The sequence below is a fragment of the Mytilus galloprovincialis genome, chromosome 5 (genome assembly GCF_965363235.1).
Source record: "Mytilus galloprovincialis chromosome 5, xbMytGall1.hap1.1, whole genome shotgun sequence".
In the NCBI taxonomy this organism is placed as follows: domain Eukaryota; kingdom Metazoa; phylum Mollusca; class Bivalvia; order Mytilida; family Mytilidae; genus Mytilus; species Mytilus galloprovincialis.
In genome coordinates this window covers 15,990,195-16,006,635 of record NC_134842.1, presented here as the reverse complement: position 1 = coordinate 16,006,635, position 16,441 = coordinate 15,990,195, and the positions used below count along the sequence as shown (strand labels likewise).

Below are 16,441 nucleotides of genomic sequence, written 5' to 3'. Positions count from 1 at the left end.
TAAACAATGAATAAAAGTAAAGTTGTTCTAAATTTGGACAAATTATATAAAATGTTTTTGAGAAAAAAATTTATGTACCTATTTCATAATGAAAACTAGCCATTTAGTGATAAAAATATTTACAACATTCTTTTTTTAATTTGAAGCTGCATATGACTTTAATGGCGACAGCAACCAAACGATGAAAATAGCCAGTAGCGATTCGCAAATTGTTTTCAAAACGAAAACGGTTTTTGAAAAACTGCCAAGTTTTTGATATATCGTAAATATTTTTGGAATACATATACAGTACGTTTCATAAACCAATAATACAAAAGCATTGTTCCGTGACAGTTTTTTAATGCTATATTGTGAATAATTCTTCCGGTTTTATATATGTTTGAGTAAAATGTGAAACTCAAATTATAATGATAAAAAATCAAACGATCAGAGATCAAGTTTTAAAAGTAGGAATATGAAAATAAATTCCAGGTTTTATATATCGATGCTTTTCATCTTATGGTGTGCAAAACAAGCGAAGACTACTGTGACAGGAGATAATATATGTGGCAATCATAATTTGTAAGTTATAATGTTTTAATATTCTTTCTATATTATTGTTCTGCCCATGCTAATTTTTTTGTCGTTTTGTGGAAGCGTTGTACAAAAATAGTCAAAAATTTGATTTTGAAGGTAATCTGCAGGACAATAGTGTTTTTATTAAATCTCTTAACTCCGTCCTTAAGTGGTGCACATTTGGAAGTATGATTTTTCGAATTTAAAATACATGAACTTTGGCGGACGGTTTTCTGTTCTAGTTGCTTCTTTTAAGAAAGAGTTTCTGCTTGTTAATATTTCATTCTTTAAAGCAAACTGTGGTTATACATACGGATTTTCATAATTTTGTGTTTAATTCTTAAAAAAATATTAATATATAAAGTTTAAAATTGTTGTTTAATAAATTTTTTTAAATTCTTCCATTCATGTCCGTTAAAAAAGTCTAGGTTCTCGTGATAGTGCGGTGACGGAAGAGTAAAAAGTCGATTATTAAAAGAGTTTAATTTCACTTCATGGTACACTGCTAAAAAGTGGCACGGTTATAGAACTAGAGGCTCTAAAGAGCCTGTGTCGCTCACCTTGGTCTATGTGCATATTAAACAAAGGACACAAATGGATTCATGACAAAATTGTATTTTGGTGATGGTGATGTGTTTGAAGTTCTTACTTTACTGAACATTCTTGCTTCTTACAATTATATCTATAATGAACTTTGCCCATTAGTAACAGAGAAAAATATTTGGTAAAAATTTACATAAATTTACCAAATTAATGAAAATTGTTAAAAATTGACTATAAAGGGCAATAACTCCTTAAGGGGTCAATTGACCATTTAGGTCATGTGGACTTATTTAATCTTACTTTGATGAACATTATCGCTGTTTACAGTTTATCGCTATCTATAAAAGTATTCAAGATAATAACCAAAAACAGCAAAATTTCTTTAAAAATTACCAATTGGAGGGCAGCAACCCAACAACCGGTTGTCCAATTCATTTGAATATTTCAGGGCAGATATATATTGACTTGATTAACAATTTAACTCCTTGTCAGATTTCCTCTAAATGATTTGGTTTCAGAGTTATAAGCAAAAAACTACATTTTACCCCTGTTCTATTTTTAGCCGTGGTGGCCATCTTGGTTGGATGGCCAGGTCATCGGACACATTTTTCAAACAAGGTACCTCAAAGATGATTGTGGTTAAGTTTGAATTAATTTGGCCCAGTAGTTTCAGAGGAGAAGATTTTTGTAAAAGATAACTAAGATTTACGAAAAATGGTTAAAAATTGACTATAAAGGACAATAACTCCTTAGGGGGTCAATTGACCATTTCGGTCATGTTGACTTATTTGTAAATCTTACTTTGCTGAACATTATTGCTGTTTACAGTTTATCTCTATCTATAATAATATTCAAGACAATAACCAAAAACAGCAAAATTTCCTTAAAATTACCAATTCAGGGGCAGCAACCCAACAACGGGTTGTCCGATTCATCTGAAAATTTCAGGGCAGATAGATCTTGACCTGATAAACAATTTAACCCCCATGTCAGATTTGCTCTAAACGCTTTGGTTTTTGAGTTATAAGCCAAAAACTGCATTTTACCCCTATGTTCTATTTTTAGCCATGGCGGCCATCTTGGTTGGATGGCCGGGTCATCGAACACATTTTTTAAACTAGATACCCCAAAGATGATTGTAGATAAGTTTGGATTAATTTGGCCCAGTAGTTTCAGAGGAGAAGATTTTTGTAAAAGATTACTAAGATTTACGAAAAATGGTTAAAAATTGACTATAAAGGGCAATAACTCCTAAAGGGGTCAACTGACCATTTCGGTCATGTTGACTTATTTGTAAATCTTACTTTGCTGAACATAATGGCTGTTTACAATTTATCTCTATCTATAATAATATACAAGATAATAACCAAAAACAGCAAAATTTCCTTAAAATTACTAATTCAGGGTCAGCAACCCAACAACAGGTTGTCAGATTCATCTGAAAATTTCAGGGTAGATAGATCTTCACCTGATAAACAATTTTACCAATGTCAGATTTGCTCTAAATGCTTTGGTTTTTAAGTTATAAGCAAAAAACTGCATTTTACCCTTATGTTCTATTTTTAGCCGTGGCGGCCATCTTGGTTGGTTGGCCGGGTCACCGGACACATTTTTTAAACTAGATACCCCAAAGATAATTGTGGCCAAGTTTGGATAAATTTGGCCCAGTAGTTTCAGAGGAGAAGATTTTTGTAAAAGATTACTAAGATTTACGAAAAATGGTTAAAAATTGATTATAAAGGGCAATAACTCCTATATGGGTCAACTGACCATTTCGGTCATGTTGACTTATTTGTAAATCTTACTTTGCTGAACATTATTGCTGTTTACAGTTTATCTCTATCTATAATAATATTCAAGATAGTAACCATATAACGGCAAAATTTCCTTAAAATTGCCAATTCAGGGGCAGCAACCCAACAACGGGTTGTCCGATTCGTCTGAAAATTTCAGGGCAGATAGATCTTGACTTAATAAACAATTTAACTCCTGTCAGATTTGCTCTAAATGCTTCGGTTTCAGAGTTATAAGCCAAAAACTGCATTTGACCCCTATGTTCTATTTTTAGCCATGGCGGCCATCTTGGTTGGTTGGCCGGGTAACCGAACACATTTTTTAAACTAGATACCCCAATGATTATTGTGACCAAGTTTGGTTAAATTTGGCCCAGTAGTTTCAGAGGAGAAGATTTTTGTAAAAGTTAACGACGACGGACGACGGACGACGGACGACGCCGGACGACGACGGACGCCGGACGACGACGGACGCCGGACGCCAAGTGATGAGAAAAGCTCACTTGGCCCTTCGGGCCAGGTGAGCTAAAAATGATTAAAATGTCTGAAAAACTGCACCATATTTTCTTTTGACGACCAGTAGAATCTCAAATTACACATATTTCCGAATCCAATGATATATGATATGGCCGTGTGCCATTTGTGACGATTAAAATTTTATAATTCCGACCTTGGTCGCCTATGATGTCTTATTCATGCGATCACTTAATGTGTGTGTACAAACTTTTCTGTCAGTTATTTTTCTTATTTTTATGCAGTCGATTCCGCTTGAACGCTCTTGTTAGAGTTCTTGTAGACAGATATTTATTTATGTGTCATATGGTTACATATATGATTGGGTTTTATGCCTGTAACATGTTTAAAATAAATATAGCACTTACATGAAAAATAGCGTATAACGTTATATGGATTTGTTCAACAGAAACAATAAATGTTTTAGCAGAATATGTTAATCCGGTTTGAACTTGTTATTTTTTACATAGTATCAGGCTATGACAAGACATGTAACCTCATCCAGGAACAAAGAACATGTCAAAATGCTCAACAATCTTCACTGTTACTCAAAGTTATATATTACATGTTTTACTCTAACGATAATCAAACAAATGACCTGCCAGATCGAAACTAAGATATAGTCAGTAGAAAATCATGTTATTCTCAAGAAAAACTCCTTTAGAAATCACATATTTAAACTGTGTCTATAAATGCTATTTAAATTGGGTTTAGAGAATTGGTAAAATAATAATAATGATAGTTGCTAATGAATGACTTAACTGTAACATAACGACACTAACATAAACCAACTAGAAAACAAGACAGCATTCAAACAAAATATGATATGTTTCAGAAAAAGTTTAAATAAATATAAAGTGGTTTTTCATCAGATGGCAATTTTACCCAGGGGCTTGATAATGTACTATTGTTTCACCGGTTTGAATATACATGCAGTTACCTGTACCATGGAAGTAAATATTCCTTCCATGCCTGTACCAAGTCAGGAATATGACAGTTGTTATCCATTCGTTTGGTGTGTTTGAGCTTTTAAGTTTGCCCTTTGATTGGGGACTTTCTGAATTTTTCCCAGAGTTCATTTCTGTTGTGGTTTTACTTTTTAGTCTAATAAAGAGCATGGTATAATATTAATTTCAAAATCTACAAGCTAAGACAGCAAGTTCAAGTATACATTAATATTTTGCTACATATTTAGATTAAATACATCCCGTCTCGTCCAATAAAAGATTTACTTTATCTATCGTATTTTATGTGTCATCATGCATACTTTCATGTATGCTCCCATATTTTCTTTTTCTTAAAATTAATGAAAGTTTGTATACTTAACTTTCTTTTTCAGTTCTGTCTATTCGTACTATGAGTGCGTTTAAACATATAGTTATTTGCCCTATGGCCAGTGCTAATGAATGATCGTATGCGTGCCTTTAATAATAACTGCGACAACCAGTTAAATTGCAACTGTAACAGTATGCTGTCTTCCGTTATAATGTGTTACTTGTAAGTATTATTCCGAGTAGCAGTTCTTTATAAATTACCGTTTTGAAAAAAAACTATTTATTCCATCTTTCCAACGTTTTGAGCCGCCCAGAACTTGGGAGGGTAGGGTCTACCTCAAATCAGAACTTCACAGTTAATGGGATTGATAGAAGTTACATTGTGTCTCGGTTTGGTAAGTGGGTGTATGTTACACTTTGTAAATACAGCTGTTTCTCAAACCACTCCTCTTTTGGGGTGAATATAATATTCATAGATAATGAATTTCGTTTACATACTAGTTCCCAGTAAGGATCTCTATGTTTAATCTCACAGAGACATAACTTTGGAATGTTACCAGTAAATATGCATATGCATATTGTTTATATTGAAATCTGTGGTAATCCTAAAGTTAAGGTAAAGGTAAAATATTCAGTTTTAGTTTCAACTCTTAGATGTTCGGTTCATATAAACGTTGAAAATATGCCGCACAACCCTATAGTTTGACCTTTGAAAAAATTAGTAGTGCATATGAACTTTCCATTATAGGATAAGATTTTTTTCTCAAAAAGTCATTATAAAAAGGATACCATTCCACTTGACAAATGCATTGTCAATATCTATAGAAATGCAACATGTGATTTTATGTCATGAATTGATACATTTCATATATTTGTTAGACTGATAAAGTTTACAGACCACATTAACCGAACAAAAAATCGTCAATTATGCGCGCCTTTGAGACGCCATTTAACAGATAGAGGGGATCGCCTGTATCCCTGCACTATCAACGTTCATCAAGCGCCTAAAAGAACGTCATTGTGCAGGTTTAACTAGAAGTTATGTAAATTCTTTAGGTACTTAATCAAAATTCCGTAATGAAAGCAATGCTGATTGCTAATTATGAGAATTCAATTTGCCGAATAATTTGTGCAATATAGCATCATAGTTTTCCAACAACTCGCTCAACATTTAAAGAGAAGTGTTAATTCCCCTAAACGCACGAATGATGTTCACTAAAACCAAAGTGTTCGATGGAAATACATCAAAATTGAAATTTTAAGTTTACTTGTCTATAACGTTATCAAATTAAGGAGTCGATGACTGTAATATACTCTATAAATTAGTCTTTAGTCAATTAGAAATTATATAAAATCGTTCATACTTTTAAATGCATTTCTTGCAAAATGTTTTCTGGGTATTTAAAGATGACATTTGTATAAAATTTAGTAAATCGTTCATTCACAAGATTAAACATTCAATACTATTAAAAATGGTTATATCAACGAACTGTACATAATAAAAAATATTGACATAATATTGAAACTTGAGGATTTTGAAAAACCATCGTGTATACAAACGGAAATGAGTACTTTAAATTTAGACTGATACACAGACATATATTATGTCTATAGGTTATCATTTAATTTTATTTTATGCTGAGACAGAAAATGTGAAAGCATTATGGCTAAAAATATTTGTTCACTTTTATTATTACTGTTCATATTTGGTAGCGACTTAACCATTGGACTAAGTGCAAAAGAGAATTATACTTGTCCTAGGTATAAAAGGTCAGTAGATACAATATTTTACTGATATCACCATGAAAGATTAACACATTATTCATTGTTGTTATTACTTTCTATATAGAGAATAATACATGGCAAAATCCGTATCATATGTCGTATCATTCCGAGACATCAATATCATCCCAAGGGCCTTTAGGTTACCTTCAGTTCTACTTTCGTCTTGTTTCAAAGGCCTTAAAAGAACTGCTCAATTACTTATCAGAAGCACCTGGGTTACTTTACAATTTGCGTGCTGTTGTTATATTTTGTTTATTATTGTATTTATTTGTGTTTTTGTATTTTTTTATAGTTGCATTTAGTGTGCCAAAAAATATGAAAACTTAACGTTCTTGACGTCGCATACAATATGAAAACTTGACCTTCGTGACGTCACATACCAAACAATGACGTCATTAAAAAAACTTTATGTAAAAAAAAAGTAAGGGTATGCGATAAAGAGTATGGGGTATGATAAAGGGTATGCGATAGAGGCTGCGCATCAAAGTTGTGCAATATTGATTAAACAGCAGGCTATTTATCACATATGCGAAAACTACTGTATTTACTACTAAACATATGATAAACCTATTTATTTATTCTTTAGTTACGTTTGATTAAATATATAAATGATCTAAAATTAAATAATCCACTGTTCAATTAGTACTTACATATTATATACCCCCTTTGAACGGGAAAATAAGGATTTTACCTCAAGTCGAAAGTCTGTTTTCATATTCTTGAAATTGACATGGACTATGTACGTTTATTTATTTATATATTTATAAATTTTAAAACATATACGGATTAACAGGGGTATTGTCCTTACTACTGCTGCAAACGACAAAGAAAAACAAAAAAAGATACTTCATTAATTTTGCAATCACAATTACTATTGCTAGCTATCGACCGATTCAATGTGTCGGTGTTTCGACTCACTGGCGACTTTTTTGCGGTCTCTCTGTTCTTTATATATATGTATAGTCGTTTGATCTATAATTTGAACAGGTGTTCTGTTCTCAATTTGTATAATGTTACTGAATGTTATTTCTCATGATGGGCAATGCACGCATAGTGGTTGCCGCTTGTCCTGTCCACTGACTATATATCGTTCCATTTGAATTGCACGAAATTCTTTAAGTTCTTCTCCTTCTTCTGTAGGTACATACATTTGTAAACCATCAAAATTTTGAAGATTACTTTCCGGTGCATGCCTGAGTGAGGTTGCTTTTAAAGTTAATTTCAATTCTTTTCTTTACAAGTTTTATTTGCTGTGAGTTACCATGATTTTTCTCTTTTCAATCGATTTGCAAGATTGGAACATCAATATACTACTGTCGCCTGGAATAACATTACATGTTCTTGCATCTTGAGTGTACATATTTTTGTTATCGACATTTCAAATGGACCAAAGATCGTCTGGAACTGACAATGAATAAACAAGGATTTAAATCCTTGGCAAAGCACCACCATACATAGTAAAAGCAACTCTTAATGTACATGTATGTCACTAGGAAGTGCATGCAGCGATTTCTATAGTTATATTATGTGATTGCGTGAGAGGGACACAAGTAAGGGGTTACTGACTTTAATAAGCAAATACCATACAATAGTTATCAAACGTACCAGGATTATAATTTTATACGCCAGACGCGCGTTTTGTCTACATAAGACTCATCAGTGACGCTCAGATCAAAATAGTTAAAAAGCCAAATAATACGTACTACAAAATATAATGTAGTTTGATTAAAACTGTGTTGATTCAATTAAGTTCACAAAACATTTATAACGAAATTTTGAAGTTGCAACTGATATATAAATGGTGGTTTGAAATTTTTGTTAAACGATTAAAATGTGATCTACTTTCAAAAAGATTAAAACAATGTACTACCCATTAGTGATTTAGTGCCATACTATGCAGACTTCAAGTTGTTTAAACCAATCATAATTTTTAACGGACATATTTACTTTTTTATAAAAATTTGATACCTAGACGCGGAAATTATTTTCTAACTGTACCTAATGTGGAAAGGAATTATTGTGAATTCGTTATGGTTAAAGATCTTTGTTCATTCAGTTTGATACTTTTACTGATTGTAAGCGATTTGACCACTGGACTAGATACTTTAGATAAGAATGCATGTCCTAAACATATAAGGTCAGTATACCTACATCAGTAAATGCTACTTAAGTCTCATAGTAATAATAACATTTGTGTTCGTTAATTCATATAGTTCGACAATTCTAGACCGCTTTTTATTGTTTATTGATAAAGTTCGGATACGCTTAATGTTTTCGTACGAGTCATCTACAGTTGCTTTTAAATTTACATTTACCGTTTTACATTCATTGTATAAATAAGCTTATTTACTGAGAATTGAATAAAGAGACACTAAATCAGGAAAACTTCAATGCACATCTGGTGCAGATAAGTTGATACCATTGACGTTATTAATAACACAGGGTTGATGCCTTTGCTGGTGGACTGATAGTCCCCTAGGGTATCACCAGCCAAGTCTACTTTACTGGCATGAAAGTACAGATGTAATTTTATAAAAATGTACTGTTACATAATTTTGCTTCCTCTTGCAAAGCTCTGATTCCTTGCCCAGCGTTGGCTATAGTTTTTGGTCCTTTTTTGTTTATAGATCTTCATATTTAAATAGACAGTGGATTTTCAAATATTTTGGCCTCGAGTATTTCTGAAGAGACATTGATTGTCGAAATGCGCATCTGTTACAGATAAAATGGTATCGTGTATATTACTAGAACTTACTAATTTACTACATACATTTTTGACTGTTCATGCACATCTTGGGTTAACGTAATCATTAATCCGTGAACCTGTTTTTGTGTGCACAGTATAAGTGATGTGAAAAAAAACATTTAAAAATGTAAAATGTAAAATTTGAATTGAGAAAGTCTAACTGTATCTGGCTGTTTTTAAAAAGTATGAAATGAAAAAATATATAAATACAGTCTTATACTGTTTTTCATCAGCAACTTAACATTTAAACATACTTTATGATCGAAGAATATTTCTGTAAGTGTATGTCAAAGACAAATATTTTGATATCATCATTGCTTAGAACAAAATATTTAAATGGCAACACCAATCAATTTGTTAGTTTATGCATAATTTTACATTTACATGTCGTTATTATATTGACTCTTACTATTCGTTTGAATTTCAATTCGGATTTGGTACAATTGTAGATACATTTTATAAACTGTGTCCTTTTCATTTTTCTTCTTGTTTTAAGGATAGGTAGGTTTTTTTTTATAAAGTTAGTATTTTTATTTTGTAGTGCTTATCACGTACAAGATTCTTAGCACAATCTTGATAAATAATCACGTGCATCAAGACTATAATTAAACCGACATGAAGCTACATATTATCGAACCCATGCTCTGTAAATTGTTTATTTAATACTTTTAACAATTTGGATAAATGTTTCTTTAAGTAATAAATCAAATATCAGAATTTGACAACAAGTGCCCCTTTAAGACTGTGATTCTTTACTTTCACAACTGAAAAATTAAGTAAATATTTACTTCAAGTTGAAATGAAGAACAAAATACTATATTAGTTTCTTTATTTTGTTCTGTTTAGACGAATGAAGCCAGATGGAAACTACCATAAAGTATTGGAAATGACATGTTGTCCTGATTTCATGGAAGTGGACAACCGATGTTTAGGTAAATACTGTCCTTTTATCGAAATCCTATTAATAGTTATTTCTACGGAGGCGTATTACCGCCACTAAATTTATACAAAAGTATTTTTTCCCCCTATGTTTGTGTTATAATGTGGCAGGATTATCGCTTTTTTTTATTGAAAATAATGGGAACATGCGGATATTTTATAATTCTAAAAGAAGATATCACGAATACAAGGATTGAAATTGTGAACGTAAAAGACTCAGTTGCATAAAAAAAGCAAAATTTAGTACACAGACCTACAATATATGTCCGATATTTTTAGGAAACAAAAATGAAATCGATGGGATTTCTGTCACGAAAGTTTGAAAAAAAATGTTGTTAAAAAAAACGACTACTGCATAATTGCAGCTATTTTGTTTTTTACGTATTTGATACAGTTTGAAACAAAATCAATTCTTTTTTTAATTCAAGATATTCGTTTTCAGCTTGTCCCGCAGGCTATTTTGGCCAGAACTGTAGTATTCCATGTCTTGGCCAATTCTACGGGCAACAATGTAAATTGAAGTGTAGTTGTACAGGTGAAGAAGTATGCGACCCTAAGGCTGGTTGTAAATGTAAAGCAGGTTTTACTGGACCGAAATGTGATAAGGGTAAGACAATTATTATAGTATTCAGGAGTCTCCCATAAAAAAAGGAGAAAACACATGAATAATGATTTGAAATTGGAATATATGTACTGAAATTTATTGCAATGTGTATACTAGTACGGTGAGTTAAAAAAAAACAACGTAAAATACAGATCTAACCTGCTATTGTGACATCCACTCAATTGTTGGTGAACATGAAACTAAAACTACCTTTATTTGTTTCAGGATAATGGATAGTCTATGTATAATGGAGCCTTATTTTACACTATATAAGTCAATTTGTAAACATATCTTCGTATGAGAAAGTTAATGCATAATATATGTACATACTGGTGTAATTAAACATCCCTATAAGATAGGGATATAATGAATAACTGTAACATTCAGTAACATAATATTAAAATTGTTTGGAAATTTGTCACTATGCATAAAGAATTTCCTCAAAAACTTCTAAAAAATGAATGGATATATAAGAAGCAATTACATTTGTTTTAAACGTAAGAAAATTAAATTTAGATACGACGTCAATTATATTTCAATCATTTCTAGAATGCAGTGCAGGATTCTATGGGCCTAGTTGTATATACGACTGTGAATGTTCTAAAACGTCCGTATGCAACAAAAAGACAGGGGAGTGCACATGTGATAGAGGATGGATAGGAAAACATTGTGACAACAGTAAGTTACTAATATTCTATGTTTATAAAACAAACTTATTAATAAATCAATTCGTACTGGAAGAAAACAGGAAACAGTAGAATAAGGCAACAATAGTATAAAAAGGTTCAAAACTTATAATTTGATTAGGAGGGAAAAGAAAGATCATACATAAAAATCTGAGGAATCGCATTAACTCCAGAATAAAAACTGAAATATTTTGGCATATACAATTTAAGTGAATTTCATGAGAAAGAAATTTTAAAACTTAAAGCTTAAGCAAGCACAAATCGTCTGCAAAACATTATTAAAAATAAAACAAAAGCAAAATGATAATGAATAGATGTACATTCACATCATATATTGTCATTTAATACATTTAACATCCACTGCAACAAATAGAGAAATTCATTAGTAAGTTTACTCTTTTAACTTCCGATACTGAGCTATGTATAAAAAATCAAATTGAAAATGGAAATGGGGAATGTGCCAACGAAACAACAACCCGACCATAGAAAAAAAAACAACAGCAGAAGGTCACCAACAGGTCTTCAATGTAGCGAAAAATTCCCGCACCCGGAGGCGTCCTTCAGCTGGCCCCTAAACAGTATATACTAGTTCAGTGATAATGAACGCCATACTAATTTCCAAATTGTACACAAGAAACTAAAATTAAAATTATACAAGACTAACAAAGGCCAGAGGCTCCTGACTTGGGACAGGCGCAAAAATGCGGCGGGGTTAAACATGTTTGTGAGATCTCAACCCTCCCCCTATACCTCTAGCCAATGTAGAAAAGTAAATGCATAACAATACGCACATTAAAATTCAGTTCAAGAGAAGTCCGAGTCTGATGTCAAAAGATGTAACCAAAGAAAATAAACAAAATGACAAAAATACATAAATAACAACAGACTACTAGCAGTTAACTGACATGCCAGCTCCAGACTTCAATTAAACTGACTGAAAGATTATGATTTCATCATATGAACATCAGGCACAATCCTTCCCGTTAGGGGTTTAGTATCATACCATCATAACATATATGAGAAGAACATATATGTTTATTTGATGATGTATTCAGTCTATTATTCAGTAAAATAAGTATGTGAATATTTCTCCTTTTTGGTACAAGCAAATTAAAGTCATATACAATATAAAACTGAAATAAATTAGCTTCAACAATACTTGAATATCTATGACATCATATTACCTTGTGAAAAACAAAACGACCCCGGTTGTAAACTGAAAGCCATTTGAAATATAAATCAACATGTAGTTTGATTTTAATAAAAACCCAAATCAACAAACTTGATATTGACCAATTATTCTAAGATTTAAAGGACATTTGTTGGTTATGCCTTCAGAAATTTCCGAAATTTGTCAGAGCGTTTTGATTTTTAGATTCTAACTTTGACAATTCATGAATAAAATTTAAATTTCTACAAAAATGTTATGAAATGTAAACTTTGAAAAAATAATGTCATCACGATGGACCGTATAGTAAGTATTTCAAAAACGAAGATCAGATTACCAATTTCCATGTGAATTTGGTCCATCCGAATCAAATATGGAGTTCTAATTTTAAAACCTACGAGACCAATCGCATGTTTATGATATGAAAACAGCCGACGCAAAACAAAGAACAAACAATAATCAAATGTTTGAAGAATATACTGAAATGTCAATGTTGATGTTATTATTCAAAATGGATTTAATAGAGGCTTTTGATATAATGGGTTGATTTATGTGGGTACTAAGTGTATATTTGAATGCGGAGTTACATGCGAATCTGGTGCGACTGTCATACAAGTGAGAGGTTTAGCGCTATAAAACCAGGTCAAATCCACCATTTTCTACATTTTGAAAATGCCTCTAGTAAGTCAGGAATAGGATAGTTCGTTGAATGTGTTTTATGATTTGATTTTGCCATTTGATTAAGGACTTTCCGTTTTGAATTTTCCTCGGAGGTCGGTAGTTTTGTGAGTTTACTTTCTTATATTAAAAATACTATCATAGTTCGATTAGAAGATTTTTTGTTTTCACAAAGTGTTAAAGTATATTTTCGTTTAAGATGCAGCAATTCAAGCAGGTCATTTTAGCCTTCAAAGTAGAGGCCTAGACTAGACATCGCTTGTGAGATACGAAATCAAGAAGCGGATGACTAAAGTATATAGTTAATTGAAGTTTGCAGTTGATAGCATAATATTTATGTTTTTAGAATGTGCCTCTGGCTACTATGGTATTGAGTGTGCTAACCGTTGCAGTTGTTCAGCCAATCATCAATGTCATCACGTGACAGGGGATTGTCATTGTGAAACAGGGAAACAAGGATCGCACTGCAATGAAAGTGAGCATTGTTATTCATTATTTTAAAGTACATTGTCAATTGACCATTAGTCAGTGTCTCTAATTGTCACGGAAATTATTGGTGCCTGGTACTAAAGTTTAATTCTATATATCCTGTTTGCTTAATTGTTGTTTACAATAATGAATAATTCTTAATTTTTTTTTAGATTTTCATTTTCACAGATATAATGACACATGCCATGCATTCATCAATGATGAATTTTTATATCCATAAAAAGCAAATTAAAATAACAGTAGGAAGGAATATTATCCTTCCCTATCGTACAAAATTATCCCAAAATAACATCAAACTTTAAAAACTGTTGACATCATGTTACAATAAAGTATAATAGCATTTGTTCCTGTTTTAGCATGTGATGCTCGTAAATATGGAATGGGCTGCCTAAAGATATGCAGTTGTCAAGATTGCAATCCAGAAGACGGTGTCTGTCAACCAATTGATAATGATGGTATTTTGTTAAAATTGTATATACAAATCGTGTTTAAGTATAAGTTGAGTATAAACCAAAAACTGACAAAAGGATGTGACAGTCTAACAACATAAAAACAGAGAAAATGTATGCGGTCATTATCCCAAAAGGAGAAACCAGAGACTTTTTTTCCATAAAAAAAAACAACACAAAATAACACCAGAAAAAAACAAAAAAAACAGAGACTTGTTAATAAATATTAAAACATGAATTAATTGTATTAGGTCTTAACACATATCCGGGGGTAGCATTAAAATTTGTAAGTGCATATCAAATTTAAAAAAGAGTATCAACTAACCTATCAAACTTCAAGGTAACTGTGGATTCATTTTTTTTCGTGGGTATCAATTTTCTTGGAATAAGGAAAACTCACATGTTCTTGGATATTTAATTTCATGATACAAGCCTATTGAAATTTTGTTATTCGATGAGTGTTTAATTTCGTGGTTCACCTGTACCCACGAAGTACACCACAATTGGTATCTAACCAATAATAATGAATCAACAGTAATCAAAAAAGGGAAAAGTCCATACAACCTAATCGAATGCTATATCAACCATCGACATGAATATAAAGCCTGATAAACGGTTTTTGAAATGTCAGAAAACATGTTCAGAAAAGTATTTTGGTAATATTTGTTTTTTTCATGCACACATGTATTATTTTAGGCATATCAGTAGGGATAATAGTTGGTGTAGTTGTTGGAATTCTGGTTCTGGTAGTAAGCCTTTTGATCATCGTGTTGAAATGCCGAACAAATAGTAGTGACAGGCATCAACTACAACAGAAGAAGAGGGGAGATTGTAGCAGTAACTACTATGACGACATTGATGACTACGCTGAAATACCGGATTCAAAGCTACATCCGAATTATCCTTACAGCTATGCCGATTCCAATGATGTTAAACCGCCAATCAAAGAGAGAATACCGACGACAAAGAGAAAAACCAATCAGTACTTGTCTCTTACTGAAGCACAGAGATTAAGTAAGCTCTCATCTATCAGTGGGGAACTGAAGAGCCATGGCGGTAGTACAGACTATTTAAATCCGTACACAGGATTACTCAAAGATGCCAAATGTGCTAGCTACCAAGATATCAACAAGGAAAAACCAGAACGGAAATCAAGCAGTGAGAGCATTCAATCTGAATCCAGATATGTGAAAATTGCATCGGGAACAACGGAGAATAAAGATAAAAATTCAAGACAATGCAATGACTACACGGATGCACCACCTTGTACCAGGTATAGCAATGGAAGCGAACTTGACAGACTAACCACGGAATCCAGAATCGAAAAGAGGATCAGCATCCAGTCTGGTTACTACTTGAAAATGAATTCGACTCTGAAAAGGGAAACTAAAACTGAAGCAGACAAACGTACATTGAAGATAGATGACAAAGGCAGTCAGAAGAATGAGTGTCTTCCAAAGATCACAATAAGCAGTCAAAGTGGTTCTACAGAGACTCTAAATATCACAAAGCAATGACTGAATTCAGTTGAAATGAGTTAGGCGTCTGTTTTCTGTAAATGCTTGTAAAATAAATGTATTATAGTAATGTAAAACATGTAAAATGCTCTAATAAAAGTTGTAAATACAACTGAAATGTTAACATTATCATCCACAACTCAAAGTCATATGATATATATACTCAATTCAATCAAATGGTATGAGACAATTCAAAAGATAATACAAAGGTTCAACCCATTTAATGAAAATGAATTCAACAGAATATTATATGTTCTGCGGAGAAGTATAATTTATAAACGAAAGAAATGACTTAAACACAAATCAAGACTTAAATAAGTGAAAGATTTATCTAGCTATAAAACCACATTTCCCCCACGATTTCGGAACAAGGAAATGCCTGTTCCATTTCCGGAGTATGACAATTGTCTTTCATTCATTTATTTGTGTTTGTGTTTGAGCTTTTAGTTTTGCCAGTTGGTAAATTATTTTTCCGTTTTGAGTTTCGTTGGTATTTTTGTTAATTTCCTTGGAGTTCGGTATTTTTGTATTTTCATTTTTTGCATACAGATATTAAAAATCGATAACAGTTCAAAAATGCTTTTAAAAAAAGACCGGATTTTCACATGACCGCAATACTATTAAATGTTGGTTAAAAATGATACTAAAAAAATAAAACTCCCAAAGACGTCAGCATATGAATATGAGAATAGAAAATTGGTG

General features: G+C 32.1%; 1 protein-coding gene across 3 annotated transcripts; it reads left to right on the top strand.

Moving 5' to 3' along the window:
* Positions 1–467: 467 nt before the first annotated feature.
* Positions 468–15,851, top strand: LOC143075254 (uncharacterized). 3 transcript variants are annotated; one of them, XM_076250618.1, is made up of 7 exons: positions 468–561; positions 10,056–10,141; positions 10,591–10,755; positions 11,302–11,430; positions 13,631–13,759; positions 14,130–14,228; positions 14,919–15,851. In XM_076250618.1, the coding sequence occupies exons 1-7, from the start codon at positions 485–487 to the stop codon at positions 15,737–15,739; spliced, it is 1,506 nt and encodes a 501-aa protein (XP_076106733.1). In that variant the 5' UTR covers positions 468–484; the 3' UTR covers positions 15,740–15,851. The 3 variants fall into 3 exon arrangements, with proteins under 3 accessions (XP_076106733.1, XP_076106732.1, XP_076106731.1); XM_076250617.1 differs by lacking the exon at positions 468–561 and adding an exon at positions 6,270–6,448; XM_076250616.1 differs by lacking the exon at positions 468–561 and adding an exon at positions 8,443–8,600.
* The last annotated feature ends 590 nt before the right edge of the window (positions 15,852–16,441 follow it).

Excerpts from the sequence above, each read along its gene's own strand:
- LOC143075254 (XM_076250617.1), top strand. The coding sequence starts at position 6,342 with ATGGCTAAAAATATTTGTTCACTTTTATTATTACTGTTCATATTTGGT. Across the intron at positions 6,449-10,055 it reads ACTTGTCCTAGGTATAAAAG|ACGAATGAAGCCAGATGGAA; the intron begins GTCAGTAGATAC and ends TGTTCTGTTTAG. Across the intron at positions 13,760-14,129 it reads AGGATCGCACTGCAATGAAA|CATGTGATGCTCGTAAATAT; the intron begins GTGAGCATTGTT and ends TTCCTGTTTTAG.